This window comes from Sturnira hondurensis, unplaced genomic scaffold (genome assembly GCF_014824575.4).
Source record: "Sturnira hondurensis isolate 20B ecotype Veracruz unplaced genomic scaffold, ASM1482457v3 Scaffold0022215, whole genome shotgun sequence".
In the NCBI taxonomy this organism is placed as follows: domain Eukaryota; kingdom Metazoa; phylum Chordata; class Mammalia; order Chiroptera; family Phyllostomidae; genus Sturnira; species Sturnira hondurensis.
The window spans coordinates 11,510,107-11,527,699 of NW_028094846.1; the positions used below are offsets into that span (position 1 = coordinate 11,510,107).

The 17,593-nt window shown below is 48.8% G+C and overlaps 1 protein-coding gene across 1 annotated transcript in view; it reads left to right on the forward strand.

The window, feature by feature from the left end:
• The first annotated feature begins 2,955 nt into the window (after positions 1-2,955).
• LAMC1 (laminin subunit gamma 1) overlaps positions 2,956-17,593 on the forward strand; it is a 111,891-nt gene continuing 97,253 nt past the window's right edge. The window contains exon 1 of the mRNA XM_037035347.1: positions 2,956-3,824. Coding sequence (XP_036891242.1) covers positions 3,413-3,824 — 412 coding nt within the window. The 5' untranslated portion in view covers positions 2,956-3,412. The remainder of the gene's footprint in view (positions 3,825-17,593) is intronic.

Genomic DNA, 17,593 nt, shown 5'->3' on the forward strand with positions numbered 1-17,593 from the left:
TCCCCTGCTTCAGAGTTATTACTCTCTGAAAAGTGTGAAACAGAATTAAGGCTGACATCATTATATCATTAGTAGCCATGGCTATCTTTAGTTTGCATTCTAAATATAAAAGATAAAGGATATAGTACAGTGGTGCTTAGGCTCGGGAAGAATACAGGGAAATGAGGTCAGAAAGACTAAGGAATGGAAAAATAAACACATTAGTATTTCTTGAAGCATTAAAAAATAGGTAAAGTTGCAACCTTAAAAGCCCAATGCAACCTTTTAAATTATTTTTCTTTTTTTTTGCATTTTATTTTTTTCCTTTTAAAAAATATATTATTTTTCTAATTATATCACACATCTCACTCTTGATATAGTAGACATCGGTTGTCTTTTTTTCTGCCTTATAACCCACCCTCCTTGGAGCACTGCTTTCCCCAAATTCCATGGTTTTCTGGTGGGTTGCTTCATCATGTTATGAGCGGTGTGTTCAGAAGTGGGATGCCCAGGGCTTTGCAAATGACTCAAACCAGGGAAATCAGCATCCTTCCTTGAAATTGTTCATCTATTTCCTGATGGGGGAAATCTCGTTTCTTTGGAGTTCTAAGTGGGATTTTTTTTTAAATGTGGGGGCTCTTTTGTCTGTGCAATCCCCAGCTACCTCCCTTCACTCTCCCTTCCTGGCTGTGCCGATGCAGTCATGGCTGGGCACCAAGACCATCTTCTGAGGCATTGAATCCGTTTCTCCCACACCTTCACAGCCTTCTTCTAAGCACCCAAGGACGGAGTCTCCCAGCAGTTAAGTACAAGTTCGGGAGGGCTCTGGAATTAGCAACCCGATGCAAAAGAAAATCCCACACACTTTCACTCAAAAAGAAAAAATAGCTCATCAGGTCTATGTGGTCAACAGTGGCATCTCCAGGTAATTAAAATACTTATTTTGTTATCGCCAAATACCTAATTCATGTTCAAATTTCCCTCATGGTCCTGGGATTTTTGTTCTAACCTTTGGTTTGTTTAAATTCTGAAACAATGGAGCAAAGTTGCTTTTTTATTTGTAATCATTCAGCACACTGGCTGGTTACATTTTACTTCTCTTCAGAATAGGTATTTCCTTGTCCCTCTAACTCGTCCCCACAAATGACAGAATTCAGAAATTAATTTAAAATCTTTTTGTGTACTTTCCAAATACCAGATGAGGTTCTGGCAGTGAAATGATGGTGTAGGGAAGCAGGAGCAATGTTTGAAGGTACCCTTGGACAAAACCCAAAAGAGCAATGATGGGCAAACACGTGTTGGTTTTGCAGCCTGTGGGGTCTCCTTGCCTATTCGCAAACGTCCCTGCTATTTGCGAATATCTAGTAAAATACTGAAAAATTGTAAGGCAATGCATTCATATATTTATTTAAAATGTCCGTAGCTTCATTTTCAACAAGCACTCGTATCTTTGTCTTGTAGGCCCTCGTTCATTTTCGAGGACAATCAAGGACCAAATATCACCCCCTCTAGGTATAAATGAATATATTTATTTTGCTTCCACTTAAGCATGAAAGGATGAAAACATTGCTACCGACCGCCCTATAACTTTCTTCTCCCAAAGAGGAGGTGCCAAGGCGTGAAGAGTTAGAGACTTGCAGCCACGCACAATCTCCACGCATGTCGTGAAATAAACGAACAGTGTAAGTGATCCACCCAATTGCTGAACAAGCTCAGCATTTTGACAAACCCTCCGGATCCCTCTCCTCCCCAGTCGGACCATTCGCCTTCAGGTCTCCCGGAGTTAACACTGACCCCACGCGTAGAAACCACCCATTACAGATTTCAATATTTTAGATCCGCACTATCTGTCTGCCAACAGGGGAGTTACTGGGGCCAAAACTGGGTGTGGTTCCCCGCCGCCCCACCGGGTCCAGCCCCGTGTGATCATCGTTCTCATTTTACTATTAAGATCTTGAAATGGTGTGTTTTTAAATCTGTCACAGAGAATCCACTAGGTGCATCCACTAAGCCCGGGCGGCGGCACCCTGCCCTCGCTGCCTTTGCTGAAGGCATCAGCCCGGCCAAGTGCCCGGGTTCTGATTGCGGACAGAACGCATGATCTTTTGGCTCAGGTTCTGTGAACTGAGTCATTCTGGCACGGAAAACATTCCGTGACTCAGCAGGCCCCAAAAGGAGGATGTCAGATCCAGATTATTTCGAGTCTTTTAAAGGCAAACTGGAGAACATAAACAACACAGTGGAAGAATTTCGCAGTGGGTGCGTGCCCAGGGGAAAAAAGTCATTCCATTCCCAGCCTTTCCACTTCCTTCCCTGCCCCTGCTGGACGGCTGGTTACACTTTAATTTAGGTGCAGGAAATCACTCCACAAAACTCATTTCGATGCTGCAATCAGGCCCTGTATTCCCCGGGGACTGGGCCAGCCCCCCTGGACACCCCGGGCCCTCTCCCGGGAAAGGGCTGGAGCGGACCCCGCGCAGCAGGGGGCGTTCTCGCGGCGGCCGGCCGGGGCCAGGAGCCTGCGGGCCGCCCCCACTGTCGGGTCCCTCCTGTGCCGGCCTCCGGGCGCGGCCCCGCCGGATGCGAGGACGGACACCTGGCGGGCGGAGATCCGCGCTTCGGCGGCCCGGGTTGCAGCGGGCCGGAAGGCCGACCCCGAGCGACCTCGCTGACGCGGCGCCGCCCTTTTAAGGCCACTTCCACCGCCCTTCCCCCCACCTGGAGTCCTCCGGGCACCCGGGGTCGGGGGTCCCCGGGGTCCGCCCGGCGCGCGGAGCGAGCTCCCCACGGCCGCCCGGCCCTCCCAGCATGCACCGCCCCGCCGCCCTTCCCTCCCCTCCCCTCCCCTCCCTCCCCTCCCTCCCCTCCCCCCGGCCCCGCCTCCCGCTGCCCCCCACCCCCGCGCCCCTCCCGGCCCCGCCCCTCCAGCCGCGCGCCGCGGGCCCGAGCGCGAGATGCTACCGCCCCCGCCGCCGCCGCGAGTCGCCCGGGCGGACGCGCAGCCCACGGCGCGCCGAGGGCGGGGGAGCAGCGACGGGGCCCGCGGGCGCTGCGGAGAAAAGGCCGGGGTTGGGCTTGTTCCTCGGCCAGACCCCACCCCACCCCGCCGACCCCACCCCCTGCTCCTTCCTCCCGGGGGCGCGCGCGCGGGCTCGCGCTCGGAAGTCAGGGGTCGGCGCGGAGTGCGAACAGTGTCCCGGGTGGGTGAGGGCGGCGCGGAGGTGGAGCGCCGGGCAGCGGTCAGCGAGCCGCAGGGTCCTCTCCAGCGGCGCCCATCGGCCGGTCTTTTCCGCGCGATCCGCCGCCACCGCCCGCCCCGCGAGTCCAGCCCCTGGGCCCCGGAGCTCAGCCCGCAGAGCGGCCTCCGGGGGACGCCGCTGGGCGAGAGGAACGCGCCCTTGCCTCTGCCGTGGCCCAGCGCACGGGCGGCCGGATGAGGGGCAGCGAGCGGGCCGCGCGGACGCTGCGGCCCCGGGGGCGGCTCTGGCCGGTGCTGGCCGTGCTGGCCGCGGCGGCCGGCTGCGCCCGGGCAGCCATGGACGAGTGCGTGGACGAGGGCGGGCGACCGCAGCGCTGCATGCCCGAGTTCGTCAACGCCGCCTTCAACGTGACCGTGGTGGCCACCAACACGTGCGGAACTCCGCCCGAGGAGTACTGTGTGCAGACCGGGGTGACCGGAGTCACCAAGTCCTGTCACCTGTGCGACGCCGGGCAGCCCCACCTGCAGCACGGGGCAGCCTTCCTGACCGACTACAACAACCAGGCCGACACCACCTGGTGGCAAAGTCAGACCATGCTGGCCGGGGTGCAGTACCCCAACTCCATCAACCTCACGCTGCACCTGGGTAAGCGGTGACAGCCCCGTCCCCTACTACTTCTTGCCCGGGGCCACCTTCAGCCCGCAGCCCAGCGCCCGGGCCACCTTCAGCCCTGGCCTAGCCTGTGGGGCCCGCACAGCCGCGTGTTGGCTCTGCTCCCCGGGGTGGGCCACACGGAGACTCCCTTCTCCAACTTCTAGACTTAGATCTAGCAGTTACTGCCCTGCCACGGCCAAGATGCTTCCCGCCAGCACCTCTGTGTGCGCCTTTTTCCCATTTTTTTCTAACTCAACCTGATTCTCGTTCCTTTGATTCTTCATCATTTCGGCTGGTTTGACCCCTGTTTTTCTGAAGCATGAATCAGAAACCGCCCTCCTTGCTTTTCTCTCTTGGATCAGGCAGGAAGGTCCACCTTATGCACTTCTGCCTGGTTGAAATGTCTCTCCAGGCTGGCGGGTGACTGCTGCTTGCTCTGCTGAATAAGCTAGAATGGAAAGGGGCTGAGATTAGGGAACTGGAGGGGAGCAAATGCCTGTACAGACGACACTGCTGTGTGTAACTAGAGTAAATACTCACTTTTAAAGTTACTGTTCTGTACAGTTCTTCAGCTGTGAAGCTCTTTAAGACCACAAAGCTATTTCACTGCTAATCCTAGTCCAGGGGAAAGAAAAGGGAGCGTCTGCACTCGCTGGGCCCGGTGTTGTCCCTGGGTAAAAAGGCTCTCCTTACTGTCTAACCTTTTGCTTTGATGCAAAGCAAGTGTCGGAACACGTACGAGTGACCTTTTAGAAGTCAGGAAAGGGATGTATAGAAAACTCATTGCTGGGAGAGGTGTATGAGGATGGACATGTTTTTCTTAAAGTATCAAACGTCATGTTTGATCTAGGTAAGTTTTCTTCCTTATTGAGATATATAAACAAGCAGAATGATTTGTTACTTTGTGTGACAGAGTAACAAAGGGGTGAGAAACTGGAATTTGATTTGTAGGAACTCTAAGCCCCATTGCACTGTACGTCTTGATTGTTACCGGTAGCTGGGAGTAATGCCGTTCCAGAGAGGATGGGGCACAGGCCATTCCTCTGTCAAAGCAGGACAATTCTGTAAAGCAAATGACATGATTTGGGGGCCTTTGAAAGCAGCTTTTTGTGGGCAGATGGTTCTTTTGGTCCTGGTTCTTTTTCTTTGCACTGCTCTCTGGCACACTGAACTTAATGCAAGTGTCAGGATGTCAGGGAAGGTCTGTGACATACAGAAAGTGCTTTGAAAAGTGCAGTGAAATGACCGTGTACGGAGTTTTAGAAAAGCAGTATTTTAGCACCTGTGGCGTAATAAATACCATTTTTTTTGTAGTGAAGGCAGTAGGAAGATGCAACTTTTTGAATGTAAGTTGATAAGGTGAAACTTTGAGACCCCTGTTTCTCAGAGAATGGAAGAAGGGGACCCTCCTCAGCCCCATTTTTGGAGGTGCTGGACACTCATAGAGACAGCAGTGTCCGGGAACCACGTGTCTTTCCGAAGACACCGAGGGACCCCTGAGACTCCAAGATGGCTTGCTCTCCAGCTGGTTTCTCCTCTGTGTTGTAGCTTTAAATGTGGCCAAGATGACTTTAGAAATTTATATCCAACTATTTTTTGTTTAAGTTTTGACTTGTCAGAGTTTCTGTGTTGAATTTTTGAATGTCCGCAAAATCTTTTTTATCTATTCAAATGTTAAAAATTTTAAAGTCTTGGCCTGAGTTTTCCGCTGTGGGTGCTGTGTAGCAAAAGGTCATTTCAGGTGATTGTAGAGGTGGGTAGATTACTCAGTGATTACTTCTCTCTTACAAAGGCAGCATGGTAGGTAAGACAGTATCAGTCCAGTTGCTAATATTGGGAGGTAGGTATGTGAGCTCCGGGTCTTGGTGATTAAAAGGTCAAAGGAGATTTTAGAGTTCACCTTAATTAGGACTCTAACATGGCCTTTCACTCTAAAAATAGCGTATGTTTGGACTTGTTTTTACTGCATTTTTTTTTAAGTTTTTGATAATATTCTTGGTAAATGCAATTCATAGACTATGGGTTTAAAACTCCCAAGTTAAAATAAAAAGAAAAACAACAGCTACTTAAGATAGTTCCATATGAGTATTGTGATTAACTATGAAGACATTTACTTTAAACTTTTCAGACAGACAGTCTCTGAAAACTTGACCAGAACTTATTGTACTTGTTCTTGGGTTAGAAACGAGGTCCTGGAGGAAATTGTGAATGGTGGGAAGGGGAGGGAGGTTTGTACGTAGTAAGGTTGACATCTCAATCAGTATCTTCCCCCTCCCCCTCTTTCTCTCCCCATTTCTCTCTCCCCTTCCTCCTCCCCCGCTCTTTGTAAATGGCAGGATCTATGTATGCATGCATGTTATGATCTGTAATTTATGGCAAACGGGCGAGGCTTTATGATGTTCAGTGCACTCTCCCTCCCTGACTCCAGTTACTCCATGGGCTCCAGCTAACTAATTATTCCCACGAATTCAAGTACCATGACTGTTTGTGCATCTATTAACCCTCCCCTCCAGTTCGAGTTTCACATACCCTTAAACAAGTGATGCATATTGCGCGCTGCGCTCCCAGAGCCTGTGAAACGCCAAGTGAGCAGTATGAACGAGCTAGTTGTAGCCACCGCTCATCTAGGCTTCCTTTTAATGTCCAACTTCAAACGCAGTGAACTTTAAAATGAGCAGAGGCAGATTGCATTGGAGTTGTCACAGGAAACAGACGTGCTTTGGCACAGACCCCTCAGTCATTTTTTAATGTAAAAGCAACAGGACGTGGTGAATGAAAACAGTGAGTATAGTGGCAAGTGAGTGTCTTCATCTCCTGTTGCTTGGTTGCTGTGGAGACCACCCTGCGTGCTTTCTCATGTAACCTTCCAGACCCTTCATGCACACCCGTGTGTGTGTAAAATCACGGGTCCGTTTGAGCTGGTAACTTTTTGGGGGGAAGGCACGCTTTAACAGATGAGAGTACAAATTAGATCATGGTACAATTATCATCACTTGTACAAAAGCCAGGAAAATCAGCGTGGACGGTGAAAGCAGCTGTGTCTCCAGCAGAATGAACGGTGTTCGAGGGTGCAGGGCAGCGTGCGCGGATAAAATGAGTTCAAGTTGCGGGGGGAACCAGAGCTGCATTTTCTGCTTGTCGTGGAGAGAAATCCCAACCAGCACCCTTTCCTAAAAAGAAGTCTTTTGTTTTTGTGTGTGTGTATATATATATTTGCCTTCAGCTTCTGGATCTTCTCTTCTGACTTCTCCATGGATTATTCAATTATGGTTTCTTTGGCTTTTGTGTTGTATAATAAGTCATAATAGGTTTCATCAGTATCAGGGGGGTAGTTGATAGTAAGACTATAGCTGAGGATCTGCCTTTTATTAAACTGCCTTTTTAATGAACTTGATAGTCCCTGTAGAGGGACACTTGGCAAGCTGGGTCTTTATCTTGGGGGAAGGTAGCTTTCTCTGTTTCTAAAAACAATTAGATTCAGGGAGTGCTTATAAAACCAACTCAATCAAAGTTTATGGAACTCCTAAAATTTACACCAAGACCAGATTTCTTTCCAAGCTCCTCACAAGCTTTAGGAGCAAGTAGTGATTAAATGATGCTCTTTTAGCTTTATCTAAATATCTTTTTTTTGTGTGTCTAACTTAGAGCACTTGATACATAAGGATATTAAAATTTTATTCTGTGTGGTCCTCTGAGTGTATATTTAGCATGAAACAAACAGCGATTTTCTTTCCCCAGGAAAATCTTTGCATGGGAGGCTCTGACTGTGTTGGGGAAAACAGTTCACTCTGGTGACTTCACTATGGTATTTGTGCACCCCGGGGGGACACTGTTTTAGTTTGTCTCACAAAGGCCTGATTTACACTTGGCAGGTTTCAACTTGAGAGGCCGAGGAACTCTTCTTAATGGCCAGGGGTTTGAACACAGTTTTATAAAGCTGTTGTTTTCCGGTTCTGCCATTCACTGCTTTTTCTGTGAGTGCCTTCTCCGTGTTTCTAAAATATTCAGCCAAACAACGTGCACAGTAGGGGAGAAGTTGGATCTCCAGTGGAAGGCACCCACCCCCTCCCTCCCAGTAATTTTGTCATTGGCCGCATTTGTGGGAGGGATAGTGTTTGACTATTTCAATTCTAAATCCTTTTAGGAAGTAGCATATGCCGTCTGCTCTGCGTTCCTGCGCCCTGTGCATACATTCTCGTGTTACTGCCAAAGATTCTGCAAACATTTTTTAAATGCCCACTAAGTACACAGCACAGCACCCCACGGGAAGGTGTGGAAGATCGAAGGCCTGGCCTTCAGAAGTTTATACTCTGTTGGATGGAATCTTTATACTCAGTTGTAATGCCATTACATTAATAAATCAGGAATGCCTCTGTAATGCTTCACAGTTTCTGAAAACCTCTGGGGTCTCACTGATCCGATTTTCACAACTCAGTGCAGGCACAGATGAGGCCCCTGGGGTAGTGATTTGCCAAAAGGCAACTTAGAGAGGTGGATTTCAGCTCCCTGCAGGGTTGTCTAACCCATGGCTCTCGGGCCACATGTCGCCCAGGATGGCTATGAATGCGGCCCAACACAAAATTGGAAATTTACTTAAAACCTTTTTTTTCCTTGCTCATCAGTTTTTGTTAGTGTTGGTGTATTTAATGTGTGGCCCAAGACAACTCTTCCTCTTCCAGTGTGGCCCAGAGATGCCAGGAGGTTGGACACCGCTGGGAAAGGGACTAGCCCCTAAAACTCAGCTTCTCTAACAAATCTCTCAAAAGAATGAGTTTATTCCAGGGCAACTTCACGTACAAGTTCGTGTGCACACTGATTTAGAGATACCAGGCTCCCTTGGTTTTCTCCTAGTACTACTCACTTGTTTCTGGAAACCTTTTTTTTCCCTCCGTGCCACTCACTGTCCCTGTTTATCCCAAGGCTTCATGCACTGTTTGCAAATCGGTAAATTCTAAATTTGTATCTCCAGGCCAGCCATCTTTTTCTCTAGACCTAAGGACGCGCTGGACACGGTCAGTTGGGGATGTCCAGACACCAAGTCCACAGCTATATTCATCCTTCGTCCTCGTCTTAGCCAACTCAAAGCCGTGTCTTAATGAACAGGCACTCATGTTTACCTGTGAGGTTCACGATGAATTTTTTGCCAAGTCTATGCAAGATAACCAGCTTGACAGGCTCTCATGGGTGAAGATTACTCTGTTCGGTGACCAGATGGCCTCCTCTGCGGGGAGGTGGGTCCGTTCTGGCCAGCTGTATCTCCACCCCAACTTTCCCACCCAGCCTTCCTCCCGTCTGCCCAAGACTCCACTCTGGCCTCCCGTATCCAGCCACTGTAGCTCTTGATTCCTTCTGTTACTCTCCGCCTGACTGGAGCTCCCCACTGAGTTTCACCTGGATTCCTGCCCCAGCTTGCAAACTAACGGCCTCCAGGTTTGTCCCTGGTATTCGGACAGGGGCTCCACGACAGACTGAGGGATGGTTCCGAAATGCAAGTCCGATGGTACCATTGCCCAGCTGAAGATTGTGTGATGGTTCCTCAAGCCTGGAGGATAAAGTCCTTGGAGCAAAGGCACTTTGGGACCTTCTTAATCACTAGGCTTACGTTTTGAACTTCTAATGCTCAAAAGGCTGCTGCTTTGGTTTGCAACACTTCTTTCTGGTGCCGCCACCTTTGGGAATCCTTCCCCAGTTTCTCTCTCGCGCTGCTGCTTTCCATCCTGTGCTGCGGCCTGGATGAGCCTGTCCACTCGGGCTCTCTGTCTCCACTCCTAGGCCATGATGTCTTTGAAGGCGGGATCGGAGACGAGTCCTCTTTTCACCTCAGTGCAGCATGATTAACATTGATTAATTGCTTGCTAGGAATAAGGAATTAACCTGCCTCTTATCTCAAATGCTCAGTTTTAAAGGGTAAGGTTTCAGGATGCCCCTCCGGTGCCCTGCCTGCCCAAGCTGCCTGTGCTAAGATGTGAAGGGACCTGCTGAGGTTTGCAGCCATCTCCCTGGGAATTGATCAAGGTAGATGTTTGCTCATTTGGGTTTACATCGACAGCCCACTAAACGGGGCCACCAGAAGCCTCGTTTATAGCAACGTCCCTTAGGTTTTTAGAGCGTCTTGTGCCAGACTGTGGTGACACTAATTACGTGTGTCTGCTTTTCTTTCCATGGGTCCTTCCCGGAGGCCCAGCCTAAAATAACTGGGCCCAGTCAGCCTGGTGCCCTGGGCAGCTACATATTCATGAAATAGAATAAAGCAGACTTATCTCTCCCCGAGACAATGGCCCTCTCAGATCTCTGGTGGGAGGAGAACCTTGCTGCAAGGCTGGGAGATGAATTAGGGGATTTACACGACTCCTCTCAAACTCCAGGAGTTACATCCCCCGGCTTCCTTCTTTTCCTCCGTGTTTCCAGCTGTGTGGCCGCTTCCTGCTGGAGGGAAGGCCCCACTGGATTTTTGTTACATCCTCTTCCTCGGAGTAAATCTTCTTTGGATTATGTAATTCTTTGTTACTTCATCTTCCTTATGTTTTTATTTATGTATTCTTTTATTAGAGAATGAAAGTTGTCTGCATTTATCCCCGACCCCTTCCCCCCTCCCCCACCCTAGCCACCTCCCCCTGCCCTCCCTGCTTCCACTCCTGCTTGGTTTTGTCCATGTGCACCTTCTTTATGTTTTGAAAGTTCCTGGAAATAGTAATCCAAAATCAGCCTCCTTTGCTTTAAAAAAAAAATGCTTGAACTCAGAAATACAAATGGTCTTGTACAGAGTTCGCTGCAGGATGGTAAGTCACAGTGTGTGTGGGGCAGTGTCTGCCTGCCCAGCCAGAATGATTGCCCATGGCGGTGACCAGGGAGGCACCTGCTGCTGGTGTTTTCAGAGTCACCGTTCACGGTCAGTGTTTCCTTCCCTCCTCTCTAGTTCTGTGTGTGCTCTCTCTCCACTTGGGCAGAGGCTTCATGGCCATATGATTATGTGCAGATTCCGAACGGTGTGGTGCTTTTAGTGTGTGCGCACTTCATCGTATGCAAATGAATCTGCAGAATGAAAAATGAAGAAAGCAACCGTGATACAAAGTAGGTGATGTCATTTGTGTGTGTGTGTGTGTGTGTGTGTGTGTGTGTGTGTGGTTTTGGCTTAAAATAGGAGGGCACAGAACCTTCGGTTTAATCATCTAAGATGTATTTTTTTTTTTTGCTGTCTTTCTACTTGTTATCAGCGGTGGCTGGCGTTCATAGGTGTTAACTAACATTTGTTGAGTGACTGGACAAAGAAGTGCACCAGCTGTTTTCAGTTGAGATGCCGGCTGGTTTTCCTGCGAGTACTTGCAGAGTGCTTGCAGAAGAGCGTGCAGGCAGAGTCAGGGAGTGGAGTGTGGGAAGAGTTCTTTTCTCACCTACCTTTAAGCAGGTAATGGTTTTGTTTGATGCTTTGTGGTTTGCAATGATAAGATGGTAAGTCTGTGGTTTTTTCCTGCCCGTAGAGAATTCTCAGAGAATGCCTCTGGGTGGCGTGTGCTTGGTTACGGTACCTGCTTTTTGTATGACTTGTTTAATTTCTATGGTGAAAACGAAATTACTTGTAACTGATGTGAAGACCTCATTCATTTTCTTCCCTTTGACGTGTTCTACGGACATGGTGGCTTGTTCTCATGGAGCCCGTAAGTCTGAAGCTTGAATGGTGTGGCTTTCTGAGAGAAGTTTTGTGACATTTTGTGAAGTATTTACAACTATGTGAGAAGGACTGCCCACTCACAATGGGATGAGCTCAATGGAGTGGGATTCTGACCGGTTAGTGGACAATGGTCTTATGTAAATAAGGCAGCCGGTGAGAAAAAATTTCATTGATGCCCATTGTGGTAGGGAATGCAGGGGTAACAATAGATGTTGAAACATTATATCCTCCAGTAATTTGTAATGTGTTCGAGGAGATGAGACAAACACATTCATGTACAGGAAATCAACGGGACAAGATAAGCACCGTAAAAACAATTGAGCTGAAACTTTTTGACGTGCAGAGGGAATGCAGAGCACTTTGAATGGAACGTGTGGATTGAAGTTAGTCAGGAAAAGCTTCTTGGGTCTTGAAGAAAAGACCCATGTGGACACGGATGGAGGACTTTCCAGGAAGGGCAAGTTGTTGCAATCAAGATGTAAAAGTAACCAGATAATGGCGTAGGCATTATTTGTTTTCCACGGAGTGGTTGAGACTGGTCGGATGGGTTCTGGGGAGACGGGGGATCTTAAACTAGGTGGCAGAAGGAAGTAAATTACCTTCCACTGAGTACCTGCTGGTTACCTCTTTGGGTCCTTCACAGCGACCTTCAGAACCGCTGTTACGTTCCCTGTGGAATAATGCAAACTGATCGTGACTGCTCTGAGGTCAGACAGGCTGAGCTTAGGTAGGAATCCAGACCCGCTGTGGGGAGATTTTGCTCTTGCTACTCTGCCGCGTCAGAACAGACCTCGTAGGTGATAGGAGCTATAGGAAGACCTTTAACTGGGGACTGAAACGAACTTAAGACCAAGGAACTGTGCCTGGTTTCTCCTGCTCGGGGAGATCCGGATTGGGGCTGCTCCTTCTAAAAAGGGCTTTGCACTTCGTTGGCAATGGAAGAATTTTAGGTTCTGGGGGCTAATACTAATATTACACTATCTAGCTGTTAATGCCTGTAGGATTCTCTAAGGAATTTATTGAATTTCAGAATGAGAATCCTGGATTTTGTCAGTGTCTCCTGACAGGGAAGTGAATTGCTGACCCCATTTCCTGAAGGGTGGTCGGAGGAGTGGCCCCTTATCTCCCCGCTCCGTCACCCAGGACGCCTTCCTCGGGTTGAGAATTGCTGAATTTCGCTCAGCCGCGTACCTTATCTGACACCCAGGAAGATAAAGCAGCCGGGTCCATCGCCCAGTTGTGTTTCCTTTCCCCTCTGCTCCAAGAAAATCCTGACTCTCACATGGTTGCTTTTTTTCTTGTTTAAAAGTTTGCTGACTGGCTAGGTCTAATAATAAGCTCTTGTTTATTGATTGGTCAGTAACCACTGTTGTGCTAGGAGGTTTTTGTCCCTGTTGGAAGTGACTCCCTTCTCTTTGATTACTGTATAAGTTACTTGGTAAATTTCTAACTCTATCTAATGTGTCTTATCTATGTGCCTATTTGTTATTTAACGTAGACCTCCTTAGTTTCCCAGAGCATCACTGAGAGAAGGTTCAATCAGAGGACTCTTAGATACATTTTAAAAAGTGTGTGTGTGTGTATGTTTCTTTGTATCTGAAGAACAGGGTCACGTTCCCACTTGGATTTTGGATTTGGGGTTGCCTCCCAACTACAGACCGTCTGCACTTTACACGTGCGAGTTGACGGATTCAATTTTAGGTGTAACTGAATCATCGTTCTGCTTTCTTCATAATCTTGCTTAGTACACATTGCATTTCTGTGATTTCGTCGCATCCTAGTGAGCCGTGATCTTCGAATGTGCATGCTCAGTTTCCTTTCTGATGGGGAGGTCGGGCGGGATGGTGCCCAGTGCTGCGTTTGAGGGATGAGTGTTCCGCTTAAAAGTGCCCCCACCCTTTTATTGCCCGTGGTAAAATAATAGAAGCATAAATATTTTCTTGGGGCTTTTCCATTAGCTCTCTTCAAACAGAATCTCAAAGTCCTAACTATAGAGCCTTAAACCACACGGGTTTGAACTGTGTGGGTCCACTTACATGTGGATTTTTTGTCATCGTACAGTCGGCCCTTTGTACCTGCAGTTGTACATCCTTAGACTCACCCAACCACCAATCAAAAATGGTATTTTTGATTCCTGGTTGGGAATCCAGGGATGGGAACCTGTAGATGCTGAGGACCAGCTGTATGCATTGTTCTAGGCCCCTGCATATGAGGGACTTAAATGCACAAGTATTTTGGTATCTGTGGAGGGGTCCTGGAACCAGTCCCCCCTGCGCCCACCAGATACTGAGGGATGGCTATCGTTTGGTTTTGGGGGAGGCAAAAGTCATACACAGATTTTCAACCATGCAGGGGTTTGCACCCTAATCCCCCCTATTGTTCAAGGGTCACCTGTATTTCCAAGAGAGAAGCTCCCCCATTTTTTAAAAGGGGGCGGCGACAGCTTGACAGAAAAGAGTTGAGAAGTTGGTCTTTGAGCCTCCCACTCACAGGCAGCTGCCTTGGCTCCCGCCTTTCCGTACACCTGAGCCAGGTGCTGCCGTCCTCCCCGTGGTTTCTGCTGGTTGTGAGCCCTGCTCCGATAGGACTGAGACCTCTCCTCTTGTCCTGTGTCACTGAGTTTTCTGGCAGAGATGAACATCCTGGAATTTCCACTGGCACTGTGTGTTGTTTTGGGAGGCGGGGAGAAACGAGGGGCTAAGGATGAAGGTTACGAGGGGAGGGGGCAGTTGGAGGCCGCTGCACAGAGCAGTTGTTGCTTTATTGCCTTGGCCATGTGACTGCCTGCCTCTTCGTGGGAAGAGTTGTGTTCTGTGGGGTTGAGTGTCTCGGATTAACTTTTACAGTGGCCCTGTTCAGATTCGTAGTATTTGAGATAAATTCACGGAATAGAAAGTCTGTTGAAGACTGAATTTCTAAGACTGCACTACAGATTACGAAAGTTTGGGGGGACATCTGTAACGCAGCTGTGATGGAATTTGTTTACTTTACTGGGATTGCTTCAGAGGCTCGAACTGGTTTCTTTGCTGCAGTTTTCAGAGTGTTTGCCGCATGCGGAGAAGTAAGTCAGCATCGACTCCCAGTGGAGTTCGAGTCATTCAGTTTTGTGGTCCTTCTGAGATTTTGGTTTTAAACTCATGCCCACTTGAAAGCTTTCACATCCTGGCACAAGTCACAGCCGGCGAAACTAGGATATCAGAAGATGGCTCATTCTGGAAATTGACGGATTTTCCAGCTGTTCAGAGGCTTGTTGTCTATGCTACTTTTCGTGTGTCCGTGAGTGTGTGTGTCTGTGTTTTTGTAGGAATGCCCCTTGGGGAAGGGAGGATCTGCTTTTTGGATTGGGAAATAAAATAGGTGTTATTTATTTTTTTTTTGCAGAGACTTTTGAGCTGGTATTGCCCTTTCTGTGACAGATCCGTGGGGGAGCTGCTGGGAAGGGTGGGGTTGGGGGAAACTGTGGCGGTAATCAAAAACAGACGCATTCACATCTCCAGTGATTTTCGATTACGAAATGAGCCACTCTAGCTCTGAATCAGCAGCCTTTTAACCATGGCTGACTGCGTAGACCTTGCTTTTGAAATTCACAGCAGTGCCTCCATCCCTGCTGTCTTTTGTCCGTCTTGCTAACACACAGCTGTTTTGTTCATACATCACTTTGTGTCCAGCTGCCTGGCCGCTTCCTCGGGTCCCTTTTATGGTGAATAATGGACACATGGGAGCTTGAACACCCAAGTGTGTGGTTGTTCAAACAGGAAGTCTCAAGGAAGCACAGTAACGTCCTCCCAGGGACAAAAGGTGGCACGGGAAAGGCCGTGCGTGATTCGAGGCCTGGTCCGTCCGAAGGGAAGCAGCTGATGGTTCCCGGTATACAGACATCCTGCAGTTTCAAAATGGGATCCTGTCTTCGGGACGTGTTTTGTTTTTTAAAAAGCGTGTGGAGTCCTCCGCCCTAATCCATAAAGTAGAAATGAAGGTGAAAAAACTCACGGGGAAGCCCTACCTGTGGGGTATGTGTGGACTGTGGGAAAGAAGGTGCAAACTCTTGTTTACTCAGGTAACAGTGACGCTGTGCCCAGGAGCAAGGAAGAGGCGGGGCTTCCCAAGGGCCTCCAAGAGCCGGCGGGGTGGGGTCGAAAGGTTGTCGAGCACCCCAGGAATATGATATAAGGGAGAAAGTGGGTTCCACTGAACAGAAAGAGCATGCATTCTGCTGGGAGAGCAAGAATGTGTTGACCCACCAAACGTAAAGCGTCCTAGAGAAGGATGAAAACCCCATGTGACCGCAAAGCAGATCTGATCACAGCTGATCAAGATAGGTGGCTTCTCCGAAAATTTTACCTGGCGACTTTGTAGATTCCTACCAGCTTTGAGATTCTTTGATTATGTGATAGAGGACTTGTTAGAACGAGTCACATAAACCCTGATTTTAGATTTAAAAGTGAAAAATTAAACCTGTAGGTCAAAGGGAAAGCTTGGGGTTAACAGCAGACAGTTCATATTAGGCAGGTAGGGCCAGTGATTTTCAACCCTTTTCCTCTCATGGCACACAGAAACCGACTGCTTAAATTCTGTGCCACACCAAAAAATGCATTATATTTTTTGCCATTCGGACAAAAAAAATAGGGATAATTTTCATTCCTTCACACCCAACAGGTATTGTGTTGGCTCTTGGTCATTTTTTAGTCGGACAATCTCAGGGAAGAGAGGTCAGTGCCCTGACTAAAGAGTCCAGTATTGCATGGGTTAAATACTCTTGCGGCTCACCCGTTGAACATACTGAAGCAAGGTGATGCAGATACTAAAGAAAAGAATTCAGTCCGGGCTTAGTTAGTGGGAGCAACAGTTGTTCAAATGAAAGGGGTACTGGTGACGTTCACCTCGTGCTTGAAGCTCAGCTGCCAGTCCCAGCGCCAGTAAACACGCTCACCCCACACGGGGGCTGTGTCTCTTCGTGATTCCTTTTCTTTTCTCCTTGTTCGTTTGGTGGCTCCCTCCTCACCCTTCAGAGCCCATGGCAAACTTCAGCTCCAGGAAGATTTTGGAGGTTGCTGATTCCCCCGGGCCCTGCGCAGCACTCGCCATGATGTTGCTTGATATTCGTGTATTCATTCATTTCCAAAAGCCCATATAATAAGCCTAGTGCACGATGCCTGTGATGTAAGCGGTGCCACATTGCATCGTTTTCTGTTTCTGCTGTTAGACTGAGTTCATTGAGAACAGATTGAATGTATGGATTCACCTGACAAACATTTGTTGAGTGCCTGTTATGGAAAAGGCACCACAGAGTGCCAGAGACCAGGCTAGAAAACCTAAAGATTAACGTCTGCGTGAAGAGCATGCAGTGCTGAGGGCCCGTCCCAGGGAGGGTTTTCTTGGCTTTCTTATTTCTCTCAGCTTTGGTATCCCTAGTGTATAGCATGATACCTTTTACATAGGAGCTCAAGAGTTTGTCAAGTGAATGAACCCTATTTCTGTGGGGCTATGGCTACAGAATGCCGATGGAGGTGAGAAAGGGCCCTTGTGTTTAGATTTTCCCCAGGTGGGGTTTGCCATTTCATAGGGTCATCGAAATTAGGCAGGTGGGATGGGGTGGCTCGTGAGTGGCGTGGCCTCCTTACTGCCACTGTTAGGTGGAGACCTGCCACAGCAGCGAAGAGCCCCGACGATAAGGTAGTTCGAAAAGCAGCGACATGTGTTGCTCTTTCACGGGGTGGTGCCGAGGGGGGTGGGCAGGTGGGTAGCTCGACCCACACAGAGGTTCTGGGACCCAGACTCCTCTCGTCTTCACGCGCTGCCACCCCTGAGACGGCAGTTCTTCATGTGCGGTGGAAGCAACAGGCACCTCTGAGTTCCAAATGGGACTCAGATAAGGAGTGTGTGCTCCATTCTTAAGACTAAGACCCGAAAGTGGCACGTCATTGCGTCATCAGCCACCGGAGGGCACTTGGTCACCCGGCCACTTCATGTACGCCGTGGAGGCTGTGCCCAGCCACAAGGTCGTTTTGGTGGCAGAGAAGGAGGTTGATTTTGGCAGGTGGCTCTGGCGTGCCAGCGCTCCCGCTCTGGTGACGTACTTGCCAATTTCGTG